Below are 20,324 nucleotides of genomic sequence, written 5' to 3' on the forward strand. Positions count from 1 at the left end.
ACACCTTACAGTCTTGCAAAAAAATTGATCAGAAATTTCCACCACTCTCGATCGAGAGAAATCGAAAAAAACTGGAAATCTGATCTTTATTTCCACTTACGGTAAATAAAAAAGGCTTTCAATTTTTATGCAAAAACAATTGTTCTTATTGAATAGCTGTAAAATCGGATCTTTTTATTGTATTGTGTGTGGCCACCTTAACACATGTGTGATACGTTGGTTAGATTTTTTAAATGTTACAATCAATCAGCAAAAAATAATTGTAAATCTTAATTTGAAAAGAAATGTAAAAAATTGTATGACGTGTGGCTACCTTTACATTTTTCCCCAGTTATAAAATAAAATTATTGAAAACTCTGAAAATATTTCTTGAATCACTACAATACAAAATTGTCAATCTACCACACACCATACAATCTGAGGGCTGGGGCACACCGAGCGGCTTTTTGAGCGTTTTTGCTGTGGATACGCTAGGGTAATGTATTTCAATAGGGGTGTGCACACAACAGCGGGAGACGTTTTGAAGAAACGAATCTCCCAGGGTGAGGCATTTTTTGGGATTGCGGAGGCGTTTCTGCCTCAATGTTAAGTATAGGAAAAACGCAAACCGCTCTGAAAAACTGCAGATCAGAGCGGTTTGCCATGCGGTTTTGTTACAGAAGCTGTTCAGTAACAGCTTTTCTGTAACAATATATGAAATGTACTACACTGAAATCCGCAGCAGCAATCCGCAAAACGCCAGCAAAACGCCTCAGAAAAATTTAAAAAAGCGTTTAAAAATCTGCTAGCATTTTGCGGATCTGCTAGCGGGTTTTGGTGTGCACCGGGCCTCACAAAACATGGATCAGAAATTGTATGGTGTGTGGCCACCTTTAGCCATGCCAAATAGTAGAATATTGATAATTTTACTGATATACTGCTAGCGGCTTTACCAAGTGCCCAAATTACGTTTTTTTTCATCATGTGCATCATAATAAAACTTCAGTTTATTTCTTAGGAAATGGCCAGTGCTTGTTATTTATTTCCACAGAAACGGTTTCTATAATACAACTGGCTTATGATTTAAATGTGAAATATTTATTTCTCTTTACTATAGCTGGTAATATAATATATTGGTTAGGTTTACTGAGTTTGTTATCTATGATATAATCCTCCTGTAGACACCAATATGATAGCCTATGTTTCTGATTCTCCTCGATCCATGAACACTTTTCTTTCAAGAAACGAAACTTGCGACAGACTGAGCCGAGCAGGACACTACAGCACAGTGGCCAGCAGAGGTCGCCGTGTGGTCACTGTCACTGTCACCCACATGAGTGACTCTAGTAGCAGGCTGCAGAGGAGAGGCGTGGAAGGCGCAGTCTGTCTCTCCTACAGGAGTGCCAAGACAGCTGGAAGGAGGAAGCGTGTGGAAAGTAGACTAGAGGCTGCATAATAAACGCTGTCATCTAACCCTCGCTCATACACCTGCTCCTCCTCATGCGGCCACAGGCGCTCTCATTCAGGACGTCTGCTCTGTCTCTAGCCTTTTACAGGATCGCGTTCAACTGGGATTAGATCCTCATCGCTCGTCATTTGTGGAAGCCAGGGAATAATAGCAGCAGGATGGGTGTATATCATGGGCTGATGATCCAGGCAGCTGTGATTGCGTGCTTGTTGCTTGTACCAGGTAATGTGCTTCTCCAACTTCCTGCTTTGTGCTAACTTGTTGCTGCTGCTGCTGTCTGGGGTGAGAGTGGAGAGAACAGGTGGCTTGCGATTGTATTGTGTCACTCTCGATGATCTGTCATTCCCCACCGAGCTCTGCTGTCAGCCTGCCTTCCATGTGCTTGTAGAGGGGAATTTACACACGTGGATGGATAGATGGAGACCTCATTAACTATGCAGTGTGAATGGCAGGAGGACGAGTATTTCATTTCAAACTGGGCTTATTTTACAGTTAATTGCTCGTTTTGTACTTGCGCTGGTTTTATTAGGTAGGCTGCAATTTATTGCTGCTAGGTATGTAGAGGATTCATACAGATCCACTATGTGGTGTTGTATGTTATAACTATGATTATTATTACTGTTTTAACATTTAGAAGGCACCAAGATATTCCACAGCAGTGTATTTTAAGATACACTTGAAGAAGTAGATACTTACCGAAGAAGAAAGCTTTTGGTTCCTTCAGAGGGTTCTCACATTCTCCTTGAGACCACCATTCCTGTCGGTGCTCTAACTTACTAACCTACCTGTTGAACCAGCCCACAGTGCCCCAACTTACCAGTCTACGCATCAAACCAGCATACAAGCATAGGAAAAAGAGGTTAAAGAGACTCTGTACTAATAAATAAAAAACCTCTGCGGGATACTTCCCTCCGGAGGAAGAAGCCTCAGGGTCCCAATTAGGCTTCCCCCTCCTCCGTAGCCTGGGGTAATCCAGCGCTGGCTCAGCCAAAAGTCAGTAAACAAAGGCTGACAAGGGTGCGCCTGCGCGAGTAATATTTACCTACCGCGATCCTGTGCAGATGCACTAGCGACTGTTCATTCGGGTAAGGCGGAATTAGCCGAACCCGATCGTATCCGCTCTACTGCGCAGGCGCGAGTCCTTTGCACCTGCGCAGTAGAGCGGATATGAGCGGATTCGGCTATTTCTGGCTTAACCTGAACAAAGAGACACTAGTGCGCCTGCGCAGAATCGCGGTAGGTAAATATTTACCTCGAGGATGTTCGGGGGGACACAGTGCTGGATTGCCGGGACACCGGAGGTTGGGGGAAGCCTTGTTAGGATCCAGAGGCTTTCCCCTCCAGAGAAAAGTATCCCCCAGTCAATACAGATTTTCTTTAAGTTAGTGTTAGACATTAGGTGGAAGAGGTTAGTTTTAGGCACTAGAAGGGGGATATTAGTGTTAGGCACTAAAAGTGGTAGGTTAGTATTAGGCATTAGGAGGAGAGTTATTGTTAGGCACTAGGAGGGTGGTGGTGTTAGACAAGGAAAAGATAGTGTGAGAGTAGGAGACAGGTAAGTCAGTGTCATGTATGGTTTAATGAGGTAGGACAATTTGACAGAAAAATTATGGGAATGTAGGTTATTTTGACGATGTAAGCAATTTTGTTGGAACACTGGGACCCCCTAAAAGTTTGCAGCAGCACACCTCTTCATGTGTGAGCATGGCTGTACTGTGCGAGTACAGCTGTGCCAATGCAGTAGCATGGAGCCACTGGTGGACTAGTGATTTCGGCCTACTGCACAGCTATAGCCATAATCACACAGGCACAGTACGGCTGCACTTGTACATGGTGGGGTGCGTGGCCACCAGAACATATCTGACAAACCCTTGTTGGATTTGTTCAGAGGGTCTGTGCACTGCAATGGTGGGGGGCTTCACTCTTCATCTAACTTTTTTTATGGGTCACTTTAGGCTCACTTTAAACTTACTAAAGGAAATATGCCCTCATACACAGAGCAGTGCAAGGTTAAAGACAGCATTACCCTTGTATTCCCTCTTTTTTACTATTTATTACACATTTATATGTGTCAAAGACTTAATAGACCTGACTGTCATTCCAGACGTGCTCATCTTAATCTAGACCTATCAGGGAATTACTCCTCCTGGATATGCTCATTCCATGAGGTAACTCTCTGCCCATGTTTTCCTGTGCAACCCAGGTGGCCAAGTTTGTATCGCAGCATATGGCACCTGCGTTGCTGTCTGCTGTGATGCTGTTCCCATTCACTGACACTAATAGTTCACATCGAGGCGGGTCACCTATGGCCACCCGGAGTGATCAGTGCGATTTCTGTTTCAAAGATGCATTTTGCCTGACTGGAGTCCAGAATACAGTAAATATGTTTTCACAACAGAATCTGTGGGAAACACATCCACTATCGGTAAACCTCATACAAGTCAGATTTCTGCATTGCTGTTACCACAACAGATCTGTTGTGGAATGATAAGTGTAAATTAATCCTGTTAAAACAATGGATACATTCAACTGTTGGTTTTTATGATCGTTACAATCCACCAAAAAAGACAATTTTTTTGCATTGTAATGTGAAGCAAGCCTGAATCGAGAGCACTACATTCGAATAAAAATGCTTGCAGCAGTGCATTACAATAATGCACTGTTCACCAAAGTGTTAACGCATGATTATTCTTATTAACCATCAGAAATGAACATTTGGGACCACTAATCCGATCAGATTCATGAAACCAGTCCAATCGGATTGATCCAATCAATCTGAACGGATTGGTTAGGAAATTGTTGTCCATTAGTGGTCCCACACATTCACTTCCGATCGGTCATACGAATAATTGTTCATAAACAATAATTTGTTAGATTGTTTCATTAGTGGCCACCATAAGTGGAAACATCAGTCAGCGCAATCTATGCTCCTCTGGTGTCTTTGTCTATCACAAACTATATGCGCTGATGAAATAAGGAAGAATAGGGCAGAACAGGAGGGGGAGAAGGATACCGCTGGCTGTGGGCGTACATGGCTCTGTCCATGGTAAACTTTAGAAATTCTGCCGTCCATTCAGGTACACTTTAATAAGACATTGCCAATAGATGTAGTATTGCTGGCTCCCATAGAAACACTGTTCTTTCCTCTCCATTCACTTCTATGTGGCTATGTAATATATTCTGCTCATGTATAAGTACATGATAAACTGCACAAATAGTTGTAAAAAAGGTCAAACATCAGCTGAGAGCAAAATTATAATTATGTAGCAGAGACATCTGAATTAACTCTCCTGAATTCGATAAACTCCATAGCTGCTTATATCACTAAAGGCTAAGGGCATTAGGACAGGAAGCAGCCAGAAATCTGCTGAAGTGTGACACAAATAGCAATAAGGGTATTTTTTTTAGTGAAAAGGGGCAAAGTTAACCCTTCTATATGTTTTTTTTTATATCTGTCTGGGTCCCAGCTGGTTAAATCCCTGTACTTCCTGTTCCAGTGCCTAGGCATTAGTTACACAGCTCTTTTGTTACATTAGTGTCGGTTCACACTTGTTTAAAAAACATATCCATGGCTCTGCTTTTTGGCCTTGATCAAAACCGGAGCAAAAGATACCAATGCTTAAAATAACGCCCATCTTCACACACTTTAAAAAACAGATCCGTGGGATCCGTTTTGAAAAACTGAACGGAGAGTCCGGATTTGCAGGATTTTCACGGACCCCGGATACACGGAGGGGTAGTGAAAGGCTACACAAAAACGGATCTTCCTCTAGACAGATAACTTTTGCACACAAAAGAGAGGGATAAACGGATTGCCTACTGCCTGCTCCTTCCCTCAACATCATCTCAATAGAAACACACATGAAGAAAGGACATACGTTTAAACGGACTGGAAACGTATGCTACAAAAGGACAACAATTTGAAAAACTGATCAGTTTTGCATCGGTTTTTAGAAAAACTGATCCATTTGAAACTGATTCGATCTGCAACTGGACAAGTGTGGAGCAAGCCGGTCTGTGTTTACTGTGTGTCTCTGGAGGCTAATTTTGTTTGATACCCTACTTTATGGATAAGCATAGTGCCAGCTGCCTCTTTAAAGCAGAATTTCAGCCACTGTAATGAACAGACAAAGATTATGGCCTTGCAGATATCTTCATTTTGAGTGGAATATCTGTATAAGTTTTATTTCCAGTTACAGCTCTTAATCACAAAGACTGTAGCACAGGCAAATGCTCCCACTAGCTTCTGAATAAATGAAGGTGGATTATGGTATGTGTCTTGATCTCCATAGCTGCAATCAATTGTACACCTTGTACAGTCAAAACTATGCCCCTCTGGATAGCAGGAGGATTCCTATTCTATGCAGTGATTCAGCGTACTGGTTGCATCTGGCCGGTTGTGTTTTTCAGTTCAGTGTTGGTCTGACTTGCTTGTGTATGGATAGGTGAATTCCAACATTCATTGACTTCCTGCTCCAAGCTCTCAACTACGTTTACATGATCAGCCATCCACAGTGTCAGACTGTGTTTAGCAGAACAGTTATGTGACCACAACGTCATCAAAGATTAAGTTTGCCACTACAGTTTTTTAATCGTAAGTTCCAAACTGTAGTAGACGGTTATGGTAGCTATTATGTTGGCTAATGCAGTGTTCAGAATTCTATTGTGGGCCCCTAATACAAATGGATCTTAACTTTAAATTATAATGAAAGCAGAGCCGGATAATGTTTTGCCCCACACTAAGCTAGCTGCTTTGTGCTGCCATGTCGACCAATTCCATTCGTACCTTTAATCTCCTTTTATCTACAGCAGCTTCTGTCTTCCTTCTACAGCTCAATATATTGCATTGTGTGGTGTACCTGCCTGTAGGATTGGCACTGGCAAAAGCTCTTCTTGTACGGATTGAGCTATCTTGGGTCCAGAGGTGTATTTTGTGTTCCCACTACAGTTGTCTTGCTTGTCCAGAATACTCCCTTTTCATATACAGCAGCCCCCATGTGACCCAATCCTTTGTGAATGTCTAGTTTCCATGAGTAGATACCCTTTTTTGCCCCCTCTTCCATATGCAGCAGCTTTCATTGACAGCAGCTCCCGACTTCCTCCTGCAGTCCTCAAATTTCCAACCTTATTCTGTTTGTAGTCATCCACTGACAGCATTCCATTCTTTCCATATGGAGCTGGAATCCCTGCACCCTCTTTGTGCTTCACCCCATGACAGATCTGCCCCACATTATAATTAGATGCAACTCAAGAGTCTCAGCAACCCTTATGTAGCAGTGTCCACCATTCTATGACGTACTGTCTACACAGTGTGTCTGCTCAAGAAGCCAGGCTGAGAGACAGCTTCAAAAAGTGCCATTTAGTAAAGTGGAACATGCAAGCATGTGAAAATTTTCATTTGCCCACATGAAATCTGACTGCTCAGTTGTGTTGGTTTCTTGACTAGGATCAGGCGTCTCACAAGTCCTGTGACATATTAGATAAATAAATAAATAAATATTTGCAACCTTTTTTAACCACTTCTCTACCACGCTCACAGCGGGAAAACAAACAGGAGATGCCTATCTACGCCCCTGTGCCCCAGGTGAATTTTAAAGGGGCGTAGATAAGCGTGGCAAGGGTTGCTAAGTGGTAAATATACACTTATGTGTGTTCGCATATGTAAATCCAAATAATAGGGCTCTTTATTATACTGCCTCTCTATCAGGCCTGGAACCCACTAGAAAGCACAAAACGCTATCGCAATAGCTAGCGATTTGTAATAGCATTTTGGGAGCGATTTCCCTGCTTGTATACAATTCATTAGAATGGAAACGCTCCCAAAATGCTGCATGTCCTGCGATCGTGATTTCCTTAATCGCAATTGCTGTAGTGGAATCTGTCCCATCCATTTACATTGGCAGAGCGTTGGAAAGCACTCCCTAATTGCTCAAAAAACGCTCTAGTGGGTTCCAGGACTCACACTGTTTGTTTTACTGTGCTCCTTATTATACTGATCCCCAATTTAGCCCTTCTTTTTATAGAGGAGCCAAGGTATTTTTTCGCCCCACCAACTGAGGTCATTCTCACCATAGGGAGAAATACTAAGGAACCCCTGCAATGTCCTCAAGGAACCCTGGGGCTCCAGGGAACCCTGGTTGAGAAACCCTGGTTTAGCCAGTGAGAAATGGCATTGCATAGGTTATGCAAAGGAAGGGAGCCAAACGTTTAGTCAATGTGGCAAGAGTGAAGTAAAACCAGTACTCAATAAGTTGGGTTGCCTAATGGTGCCCATACATGGTACAATTTTTTATTTTTTTTCTATTAAATAATTTAGTTTGATTATTCCGCTAGATCGAATATAAAGATTTTTCCAGCATGTCCGATCATATTTTTCTCGAAAAAACGGAATAATCGTTCGAATTTCTTGATCCGAAAAAAAACCATTTTCAACTTTCATTTGATTCGATCATTTAGATCAAATAAATGGGAAAATCGACCGTTTTTATTGTATCGTGTATGGGCACCATAAGGGACAAACAAGTAGAAGGCTGATGTGGAACACAAGCCCTTTCACACAGGGGTCAGTAGGTCGTCCCGTTCCAGGAATGCAAGGGAAACTATAAAGTACTCTCCTAGCACCACCTGGATGGGTGACTAAAAACAGGTAAAAGTAGGCACCAAAGAAGGATTCAAAAAGGACAAGGGGTAGTGACTTACCTCCTCCAAAGACCACAAGCTTGGTATTTCAAACGTTATTTATTATACACAGAAGACTACGTGTTTTGCGGGTCAAGCCTGTTTCATTAGGTCAATGGCAGTGTCAGAAATAACAAGTGATAGCAGCAAAACACCTCTTATATACGTCATGCTAACATTGCTTCTTTTAAGAGCCCCACAGTCACTTTACTGAAGATGTCTAAAAATAGCTTGTCAGTGTTGTCTCCTTGTTAGTGAGTTGTTACAGAGCTGGAACATGTCAGCAGGTGTCTGCCTGACCTGCAGTATGCTGTACTGTGAATCAGTAAATGAAAGTTAGTTTCAAGGAAGCTGTGACAAAGCATCGCATTTATTGGCTGACATTATGCACATAAAACTTTCTGTTTGCCAACACTCCCTTATTGGTGGGTGCAGGTCTCTGTTTTTAAAATGTACTTTTTCACTAGTTCTTTACATTCATTGTTCTTACTGATATAGTTAAAAACAAGTCAAGGTTCAATCAGATTTCAGTCTATTCATCGGATCAGAATGGACTAATGACAGACAGCTGTAATATACTGCACTAAATAAACCCAGTGAAGATATGAAAGTGCACTGAGCACCCATCGCCCTTTTTTTTTTTTTTTACAATGAACCTCCCTATAAGGGGGATTTGTAATGCAGTATGTCGTTGGGGGTTAGGGGGAGCACTATTGCTTACCTACTGTAATGGCACACCATTGCTGTGAAAATACCGGCATTTACGAGAGGACACTTCGGTGGAACAAGAGAGCTGATGGGATGGAAAATACAGCAAGGGTAACCTGGAGTAGGTGAGTTATGTTTTTTTTAATTATCATCAGTTCAGGAGTACTTTAAAGTGTACCTGAGATGAGAATAAAGAAACATTTAATACTTACCCGGGGCTTCCTCCAGCCCCATAAGCACAGCTGAGTCCCTCGCCTTCCTTCCAAGTTCCTCTATTCCAGGGCTGTGGAGTCTGTATAAAAAATCATCTGACTCCAACTCCGACTCCTCATGAAACCACCAACTCCGACTCCAGGTACCCAAAATGGTTCCGACTCCTCAAGTCCCCTGAGTCTAATACTTACCAGGGCTGTGGATTTTGTACAAAAATCATCCGACTCCCGACTCCTCGGTTTATGAAACCACCGACTCCAACTGCGACTCCAAAATTACTCAGACTCCTTGACTCCAACTCCACAGCCATGCTCCATTCTCCGCCTATTGGTACCGGTAATCTGGCTCAGCTGCACCAGTTGGGGTCTTCTGTGCATGCGAGTTCCCTCCATGCATGCACAGAAGAGCCCAACTGGTGTGGCTGAGAAAAAAACTCCAACCAACACCAATAAATAAAATAAAAATCTATGTTTTATTCACCTGGGGCTTCTTCCAGCCCCTAGCAGCAGTCTCAGTCTCTCACCGCAGCCCCGGTCCTCCTCTGTATCCCCACTGGCCACCTGCAATAATGTCGACCCGCCAGCGGGGTCGGCTCTTCTGCGTCTGCGTGGACCCTCGTGCCCAGGTGTCCATGTCATCTGGCGTGTACTGCACCTGCGCAGTAGTTGTGTGTGGGCGCAGTATGCGCCAGATGACTTGGACACGCAGGCGCAGAAGAGCCGACCATGCCGGCGGGTCGCCATCATTGCGGGCGGCCAGCAGGGACATGGAGGAGGACCGAGACTGCTGCTTGGGGCTGGAAGTAGCCCCAGGTGACTAAAACATAGATTTTTATTTTCACATCGGAAGTCCTTTAAAGAGACAGCTAACAGTACCCCTAATTGCCCTTACGCATCAGCGCCAAGCCCGGAAACCACCTGCTTCTGGAGCTTTGTCTAAAGTCTGACCACTCTAAACTCATGCTTGTTTCAAGTGTGTAATTCAGACACTACTGGTAACACAGCAGGACAGCCAGGCAACTGGTATTGTTTAAAGCAAACCTTTAGATACATACCTATGTAGAGGTCAGGCTCTGGATACCCTAGAGCCTTCCCCGTCTTCTGTCTGTCCCATCATTCCAGGCAGGGCCGGCGCTATCATTAAGGCAAAGGAGGCAGCTGCCCCAGGGCCCCAGAGCTTGTAGGGGCCCCCAGTGGCTACAAGAGGGAAAAAAAATTTTTCAAATCGGCCTTATAGTTTTTGAGAAAATCAATTTTAAAGTTTCAAAGGAAAAAAAAACACATTTAAAAACCTGCCGACTTTAATGGTTTATAGCAAATCCACCTTAAATGCTAGAAACCCTAAATTTGCAGGATATGTTAAGGAGATCATTAGGAATAAGAGGAAAAAACTATTTTTCAAAAAGACTTTATAGTTTTTGAGAAAATCGATTTTAAAGTTTAGAAGGAAAAAAGTATAGTTTTAAATGCGGTAAATGTCACTTTTAGTAGCAAGCGTAACGGTAGTGTAATTTTACATGCATCAAAAGAAAGAGCAATACATTTCCTGACTGGGTTTCCAGGGGTCTATACGCAGCCGCAGCGCTTTGGCCAGGGATCGCTATACAGCCGCAATATGGCTGTATGAAGATCCCTGGCATTTTTTCCTACTTTTCCAATTTTTTTTATGTTTAGAGTGTGGGAATTTAAAAAAAAAAAATTCTGCCTGGGATAGCCAGAATGTGGAGCTCCGACCGATTGGGACTTCACACCCTGACTATACCAGCTGCAAAAAAGGTCCCCTAATGCCGATTTTTGTTCCGGGGTATCTGTTGGGGGGGGGGGGCCCTAGGTTTATTTTGCCCTGGGGCCCCATTGTTGCTTAAACCGGCCCTGATTCCAGGGCCGTCCACCGTTGAAGCTGTGTGACTGGCTGTTGTCCTCAGTATGCCTCGGGCAGCCTTCAGAAGTGCTTGCATCCCCGATTGCTTCCAAAGGCAGGCACATCCGTACGGCATATGCGTGATCCCGGACTCACTTGTGCACACTTGTCTTTGGAAGAACTCTGGGACGCAAGTACTTGCGAAATCTGCCCAAGGAGTGCCAAATAAGTATTTGACCTAGCAGGTCAAATAACTTCAAACGGGGATGGTGCTGGGACGATGAGACAGACCAAGGACCGGGAAGGCTTCACGCTATCCGGAGCCTTCCCTCTACTCCAGTGGTCCTCAAACTACGGGAATGTGGCCCGAGACTTTTTCACTGGCCCCCACACACAAAATATATAACTTATAGATGTGGCCTATTGCAACTTTAAACATCTGCGCCCCGCATATAGCATAGCAGTGCTGGCACCACCCATGCACATACTGTAGAAGCCAGCAAGCAGTCATTTGCTGGCTTCCAATCCAGTTCTGCATCAGGTGACTCTGCTGTCCATCTGGGTATTCTTCACTGTCTGGTGCACAAAGACGTTCTTTGGGCGCCGCATGACTGAATGGCTGCTGCTGGGAGATCTCCTCCGGGCATGATTGCGGGAATCAATACCTAGATTCAATGTCATGTTTTTCAACATCACTTTATGTATGTTCCAGCCCCCCAGCAGTCTGAAGTATGTTGACCCGGCCCTTGACTGCAAAAGTTTGGGGACCTCTGCTCTACACAGATAAGTATCTAACCTGAAGTGAATTTCCTCACTTCAGGTTCACGTTAAGAGAACAAATATGGCCACTTGTATTGCTGTCTCTCTCATTACAAAGTCACTTTAAATAAATAGTTCAGGTTGCTGCAATTGAGAGCATAACCCTGTCTGGAGTGTGAATTGGGAAATGATGAGATAAATGTGTTATGCAATATCCACTCATAATTGGACTCAAAAGCAATGTCCCATTTTCCCCAAGCAGTTCACTAATGTGAAGAGATCTAATGCTTACAGAGTAAACTATTGCATCCTGATGAAAGATTATCTCAGTCTACCTCGCTGATCATGTAGAACAGTAGGGAAAGAGGCTTCATTCTAACATACATTTCATGTGTCATGCATAATCTATAATTTCCCCTCCCTGTGGGAAGAACAGTGTAAACCCTTTTCCCACATGTGTGGAGTTGAGTGCTGCAGAAGTCTTTACTTCTTTTTTGGGTGACTATTAAAACTCCACCATCAAAGACAGAAGACTGTACATCTGAGACACATGCCTTTCCCTTGTGGTTGTTTTTCCTAATAATCCCATCAGAGCTTTGCGGAAGCGCTGAAGTAAATAATATCTCCCCAGAGGCACAGAAACGCAGGGAGTAACACTTCTTACAAACAAGTACAAATTATTTAGAACTGTCTTTAATCAAGGAGATTGATGTGTTCTCACAAGTGGTGACTGCACCTTATTGATTGGAAATACATGATACAACTGAGAAGGAGAACATCAGTTTGAAAATGAAATGGGATTTGTTTGGGTGAACTCGGAGGCCTGTGCATCGTGGGAATAATAGTGAGAGTAATGCAAGGGCTCTGACTTGGGCTATATTGCTGTGGGTTTATGTGTGGTGGGGGGACTATTATTTTGTATACACTGTGTTGTTATTTTCCTGACGAAGCTCTATTTTTGATAGAGTGAAACTAGCTCTAGTCGATGACACCTTCACTGTAAATACTGTATATAGGTCACCACTTATCTTCCACTGCAGCAATTTATTTCCTTCTATAAAGGTAGTTCCTGTGATTTGCATGTAATAGGGTAATGGATGTATCTCAGGGTAGTGCACTGACCTGGATCCACGGATCCTACCGGTAAACCATCTATATTCACCTGTCAATCACTCTGAACTTGGTGCTGAATACAGCATTGGTCACAACCAATTTATGGGAAGAGCTACACCCTGGGACCCCCGCTATTGACTTTGACGGGTCTTCTCTGGGGGGGGTGGGGGGGATCAGCAAGGACCTCCCGATACCTTTTGGTGTGATTTTTATCATATTTTACTTTATCCATCAGGCATAGGTGGCATGGATTGATACTACGCTGTGATTGTATATGCTTACAGCTCCTAGCCAAGCCTGCCTACATATGGATACACCTTCCAACGTACTTCTCTTTATAGTGTACTGTTCTTTTACCGTCTCAGTCCACTAAGGGTTATGTGACTAACAGCTGTCACAGTGTACATGATGGTTATGTCCTAAGGACAAAGTGCACAAAGTAATGCAAGAGTGACAGATACACTCCTACAAAAATAATTGTATATTTCTCACACTTATTCTTTTAATGCTGCTTTCTCTGCACCTGTTGAATTAAGTTGAGTTGATGGTTTTACAGGTAAACAGTTAAAGGAGCACTATGACAAAAATTTAAAATTTAACCACTTCAGCCTACAGTGTGCAACTTTCACCTCCCATTCATTCACCAATAACTTTATCACTACTTATCACACTGAAATGATCTATACCTTGTTTTTTCCGCCACTAATTAGGCTTTCTTTGGGTGGTACATTTTGCTAAGAATTATTTTATTCTAAATCCATTGTAACTGGAAGAGCAAGAAAGAAATGGAAAAAAATCATTATTTCTCAGTTTTTGGCCACTATAGTTTGAAATTAATACATGCTACTGTAATTAAAACATATGTATTTTATTTGGCCATTTGTCCCGGTTATTGCACCATTTAAATGATGTCCCTATCACAATTTATGCCGATATTTTATTTAGAAATAAAGGTGCATTTTTTCAATTTGCATCCATCACTATTTACAAGCTTATAATTTAAAAAATTATATTAACCCTTTCATGACCGGCTGCCTAACCCCCCTTAACCACTTGAGGACCCACCCTTTACCCCCCCTTAAGGACCAGCGCTGTGTTGAGTGATCTGTGCTGGGTGGGCTCTGCAGCCCCCAGCACAGATCATGTAGCAGGCAGAGAGATCAGATCACCCCCCTTTTTTCCCCACTAGGGGGATGATGTGCTGGGGGGGTCCGATCTCTCCTGCCTGCATGTGGCTGGCGGGGGGGGCACCTCAAAGCCCCCCTCCGCGGCGAAATTCCCCCCTCCCTCTCCTACCTGCTCCCCCCCCGGAGATCAGGGCTGCACAGGACGCTATCCGTCCTGTGCAGCCAGTGACAGGACGTCCCCTGTCACATGGCGGCGATCCCCGGCCGCTGATTGGCCGGGGATCGCCGAGCAGCGCCGTACAATGTAAACAAAGCGGATTATTTCCGCTTGTGTTTACATTTAGCCTGCGAGCCGCCATCGGCGGCCCGCAGGCTATTCACGGAGCCCCCCGCCGTGAATTGACAGGAAGCAGCCGCTCGCCCGAGCGGCTGCTTCCTGATTAATCAGCCTGCAGCTGGCGACGCAATACTGCGTCGCTGGTCCTGCAGCTGCCACTTTGCCGACGCGCGGTATGAGTGCGCGGTCGGCAAGTGGTTAAAGGGAGGGTTCACCGAGTTAGTTAAAAAAATAAAAATACTAATCCACTTACCTGGGGCTTCCTCCAGCCCGTGGCAGGCAGGACGTGCCCACGCCGCCGCTCCGGAGGCTCCCGGTCTTCTCCGGTGGCTTACCCGACCTGGCCAGGCCGGCTTCCAGTATGGGCTCTTGTGCTCTCCAACGTGCATCTCACGTGGTCGCGCTGACGTCATTGGACATCCCTCAGGCTGTACTGCGCAGGCGCAGTAGTTTTGCGCCTGCACAGTACAGTCTGTAGGGCGTCCGATGACGTCAGCACGACCGCATGAGACGCACGTTGGAGCGCAAGGAGAAGCCCGACCAGGAAGCCGGCCTGGCCAGGTCGGGTGAGCCACCGGAGAAGATCGGGAGCCTCCGGAGCGGCGTCGAGGGCACGTCCTGCCTGCCATGGGCTGGAGGAAGCCCCGGGTAAGTGGATTAGTATTTTTATTTTTTTAACCAACTCTGTGGACCCTGCCCTTAAGGACCAGGTGTTTTTGCTGAAAGGTGGGGGCCGTTTGGGGGGTTAGGGCAGCCGGATCCCTGCAGGGTTTTGCTGGGCAGTGTCCTCCCATGGTGGCCAGGTGTCCCCCCTTCTTGCAGACCCCATCACTCACCTATCAGGCTCCAGCGACGAGCCGCAGCAGACCCCTCTGCTCCGGCCGGCATCTCTGCTCCTACTGGCGCTCAGTTCCGGGTCGCGGCTTGATGACGTCATCAAGCCGGGATCCGGCGCTGATGTCAGAAGGAGCAGAGATGCCGGCAAGAGCAGTGGGGAGCGCCGATTGTCGCAGGAACGGCAGGGAGGTGAGTGGATCCTCTTCTTTCCCCCCTACCGCCGCAGCTGTGAAAATTGATCACTACGATCCGCCGACGATCGTAGTGATCACGTGACAGCTTAATCTCCCCTCACCGGTGCGCACGATCGCATTGGGACGGTTCATTAGCGTGGACATTGAATCAACGTCCAGTCAGGGCGGCAGCAGCACCTGCTGGACGTAGATTCAACCTAAGTCGGTCCCAAAAAGGTTAATATTCTCTCTTGGCATGCATATTCAAAAAAGTTCAGGTTTTTTTTTATTGTATTTTTTGTATTTCTTTTTAATTAAAAATGTTATTTGGGCAATTTTTGGTGTGGGAGGTAAACAGCTAATTTTAAATGTAATTTAATGTATTTATTTAATAAAAAATTTATGTGGGTGTAGTTTTACTATTTGGCCACAAGTTGGCCACAGTCAAAAAGTCCTAGAAGAGAATGATCTCGCTTCCAGGAAGCATTAGGAGGACGGGAAACTAGCAGCAGCACACTGGCAGCAGCACAGCCTATCTGGACGGTTATATTTGTCCTGATGGGCTTAAAGGGGAACTGAAGAGAGAGGTATATGGAGGCTGTCATGTTTATTTCCTTTTAATCAATACCAGTTGCCTGGCAGCCCTGCTGGTCTATTTCTCTGCAGTAGTATCTGATTAAAACCAGAAACAAGCATGCAGCTAGTCTTGTCAGATCAGACTTATAAGTCTGAGCCACTGAAACACCTGATCTGCTGCATGCTTGTTCAGGGACTATGGCTAATAGTTTTAGAGGCAGAGGATCAGCAGGGCTGTCAGGCAACTGGTATTGTCTAAAAGGAAATAAACATGACAGCCTCCATATACCTCTCTCTTCAGTTCCCCTTTAAGTGTTTAAGATACATTTGTATACATACATATAAGATGTCCATTTGTTCTAGAGTAAAATGCACTGTATGGCCTGGTGCACACCAAAAACCGCTAGCAGATCCGCAAAACGCTAGCAGATTTTGAAACGCTTTTTCTTATTTTTCTGCAGCGTTTCAGCTAGCGTTTTGCGGTTTTGTGTAGCGGTTTTGGTATAGTAGATTTCATGTATTGTTACAGTAAAGCTGTTACTAAACAGCTACTGTAACAAAAAACGCCTGGCAAACCGCTCTGAAGTGCCGTTTTTCAGAGCGGTTTGCGGTTTTCCTATACTTAACATTGAGGCAGAAACGCATCCGCAATCCAAAATCTGCAGCAGCCCGGGAGTATGCGTTTCTGCAAAACGCCTCCCGCTCTGGTGTGCACCAGCCCATTGAAATACATTACCCTAGCGGATCCGCACCCGCAAGCGGATCGCAAACTGCAGACGAACCGCTCTGGTGTGCACTAGGCCTGAGACTTTATTTCTATGCAGCTTTTCACCTACAGTAAATCATTTTACTCTGATAGATCTCACCTGTTACTGACAGGTTTTGGACCAGTCCTTCATGAGGGAACCTACAGGCTTCCTTCATTTTTTTTAAAGTACTACCTGGTCAGGATCTCTACAAAGATGCCAGACAGACAGCCTACTTACTCATGCACTATTTTTACAGCTGGTCTGAGTAACTGCCATTCAGTACGTGTTTTTGAAAATAAAGATAACCCTGAGAACCCCCAGGAGAACATGGAGTCCAAAATATGTGTGTAAAAGGTAAGGACCATCAGATTAAAACCACTTACTGTAAGTGAAAGCTACCTAGAAAGAAACTAATTTACAGTGCATTTTCCGCTGGGATACATGCACAACTTATACATGTGTGAACACATGTATTTTACATTTTACAGTTTTTCGTCATGATGCCCCTTTAAGGCCCGGTTCACATTAGCGGTGGCCGTCCGGAATCGCCGTGCCGGAGCCGGACCGCTTGCAGAACGGACGGAACGGACGCACGGCATAGCAATGAAAGCCTATGCGTCCGTTCACATGCGTCCGTTCTGCCGGACCGGAGCCGGACCGGATGTGGGCCGGATCCGGACTCCGGCGTCCGTTCCAACATGCGCTATTTTTTGGTCCGGCTCCTCCGGCAGCCGTATCCGGGGCGGAGCCGGACTGCACCATCCGGCCAATACAAAGCTATGAGAACCGGAGAGCGCACAACACACTGGCTAAAAATCCGGATGTTCTACCCCACTTCCTATGCGTATTGAAGCAGCGATTTTGGATGGGGACACATGGGCAAGCATTTTGGAGTGGAGCAGCAGTGATTTTAAACGTGCTGGAGATGTTGGCAGTATGTCGGAGGTGGAGGTGAGTGCTAAACAGCGGAGGGCCTGATTCCACAGGTCCACCTTCTGCTGACCTCCCAGACCCCAACATTTTTATTCCTTTTCTACTATCTTTTGCCAAACGGATCCGGATCGCATCCTGATGAACACCTGATGCAAACTGACCGGATCCGGATCGGATCCGGATCAGAACCGTACGGTTCCGGTCCGGATCCGGTCAGGTCATCCGGTCCGTTTGGCAGAGAACCGCAAGTGTGAACCGGCCCTAAATATGACCTTCTTTTTGATGTTTTGATGTATGGTAAACGTAACTCTCAACCTAGTTTACCGCTTATCTAACTACTTGTCCTTTCTATCACCCTAACCTTCCTCTGATCTATTTTACACTAACCTTGTCATCTATAGACGTGATAGTTTGGTCAGCTGAAGCAGGCAAGATTAGTCATTTCAGCTGACCATTTGCTGCAAGAATGATCTTCCATTATTAGATTAAAGGTTCTTTTCTTGGCAACATTACTTGATAGTGAATGGTGAAACCTCATTTGCTGCTGTAATTTCACACTTTTTGCCAGAGTTTTCTAGCTGAGAGGTTCAAAGTTCATTACCTGTAGACATTGCCCTGAAATGCCTGTGGGGTAGTATGCGGGTGGTAGGCTGATAGTAGATCCCACATTCTGCAGACTGTAATCTCGTGTCTATGGCCAGCTTTAATCCTTTACTAAACTTAACCCCCCTTCAGTCCTAATCCTCAACCTCATCTGTTGTGATTTTATGATGTAATAAAAACACTGCTAAACTAAGATTTGTTTGTTTTCCTTGTTTACTGTGTCAGCTTTTCCCCCAAGTATAGAGCCTGGAATTGAGCAGTAAAAGAGATGTTGCGTCTGCACAATGCTCTTTCAGCATGCTTAACATTCTGCTTAGCATTAGGGGAGTTTACGGGAGTTGAATATATTTATAAGTGCTGTCTTCCCCCATTTCTGGCTAAAAAAGTTTAGAAGTTCTTCAGTCTGGAAGCCCCATCGTCTTCTTCCTTGTCATCTTGACTAAAAAAAACTTAATGGAAGGGCCATTGGTCCTTCCACTTCTTGTTTCAAATCTGGAACCAAACTGAGGTAATAGCTGTAGCAGCATATATTCAAACGTTATACCGGTAACCTCCTTGACCATATGCAGACATATCTGGGGGGGGGGGGTCAGTGAAGTAACTGACGTGACTATAGTACTTGTATAAAGATATGTTGCCATTAGGGTTATATCCTTTTGAGGCAGGATTTGAACATCAAGGACAGATAATCGTGTGGCTCCTCAGTGAATTCCCAAAAAAGCTTCACGTTAGTCTCACAGATTGTCATTCTTCAGTATTCTTCAGTTCTTCAGTGGAGATGGCAAGGAGGAACAGGATACTTGGGGGTTCCGCATAAAATAAACTTTTGAAGACTTCTATGAATGAGGGGCATGCCATTAAACTTAAATCAAACCTGGAACAACTATTTTATTTCATTAAACAAGTAAAACATTTGCATTTGATATGTGTGTTGAAATTACACTTGTAGTCAATGAGTATGGGGGCAGGAAGATCCCAATACACATTGAAGTGGAAGGCCATTATCTGCTAATGTCATTACCAGAGCGGGCAGTTAGCAGTATAACTCCTACCCCATTACCAGATTTCCTCACCATACAAGGGGATTTCCAAAGAGGTCCCATGCTGATGGGGGCATGTTATCACTTATGTTCTGGTGAGTTTAACAAATCAAGCTTCCAATAAGATGTGGCACTTACATTAATGTTTCGAGTACTGCATCTTTATGTAAAGTGTGAGGCCCAGTGTCTTTTCCAGCATATCCAATGGATCTGATAGAAGCCCCCAAAATTGTGTTATTCTCCTTGCAGTATTCTGCTGCTGTTAGTTGGAAATTCATTAACCATAGTCTAATACAAATCATAAATTGTAATCCCTGCAGTGTTCTAATAAAAGTAAACCATAGGTATGTCAGTAGTATCACTCTTTAGGAATAAATACTAATCCAGGGCTTCCTATTTGAGCATGTTTAAAGATAACAAAAATGGATTTGCTTTTTTTTGTAAATATGCTTGATGAAGGGACTCTCGTGCTTTGATGTTTGCGGTTTAAATTGTTTTTTGCTTTTAATGAAGCTATTAAGGGTTTCATTCAAAGGGGAACTGCAGTGGAAAAAAAAGCATAATTAATAAAATAGTTTATTGTTTTACAATATTCACTTATAAATTATTGTGTCAGTGTTTGCCCATTGTAAAATCTTCCCTCAGCCTTATTTACATTCTGAAATTTATCATTGGTGGTGACATCTTTAGTGCTGGCAACCTGCATCGCTGAGGAATGGCTGAGTGTTGTGTGATCTGAGCTGAATAAAAAAAACACCTGGTTTCCCATAGTGCACTGGAAGAAGAAGGGTGTATAGTTAATCAGCCTAGGCTTGACATCATTGGGAGGGCAGGGCTACATACCAATATACTGTACAACAATGTATAGATATAGGAGGTGTTTCTGATCCTGTAACCAGGAAAATTAATGTAAAAGTGAGTATCTTTAATAATTTACTACATTCTACTGTCTTTGCAGTGCCTCTTTAGCAGTTTTTCTGCCTTTGCGGTCTACATATTTCGCCATCAGAGCAGGGACAAGGTCCTCCAGCACCCAGGCTGAGACACCAAAGTGTGCCCCTCCATCCCTCCCACCCCAGCTGTCACACACTGACTGCTATTAGACTAAGAGGGCAACAGGGCCCACAACCTCCCCAACACCTTAATATCTAGTTATCTGGCTTGCAGTCAC

At 44.3% G+C, this 20,324-nt stretch overlaps 1 protein-coding gene across 1 annotated transcript in view; it reads left to right on the forward strand.

Moving 5' to 3' along the window:
• Positions 1–1,362: 1,362 nt before the first annotated feature.
• Positions 1,363–20,324, forward strand: part of PARM1 (prostate androgen-regulated mucin-like protein 1) — a 120,846-nt gene continuing 101,884 nt past the window's right edge. The window contains exon 1 of the mRNA XM_068232940.1: positions 1,363–1,669. Coding sequence (XP_068089041.1) covers positions 1,606–1,669 — 64 coding nt within the window. The 5' untranslated portion in view covers positions 1,363–1,605. The remainder of the gene's footprint in view (positions 1,670–20,324) is intronic.

The sequence above is a fragment of the Hyperolius riggenbachi genome, chromosome 1 (genome assembly GCF_040937935.1).
Source record: "Hyperolius riggenbachi isolate aHypRig1 chromosome 1, aHypRig1.pri, whole genome shotgun sequence".
Classification (NCBI taxonomy): Eukaryota; Metazoa; Chordata; class Amphibia; order Anura; family Hyperoliidae; genus Hyperolius; species Hyperolius riggenbachi.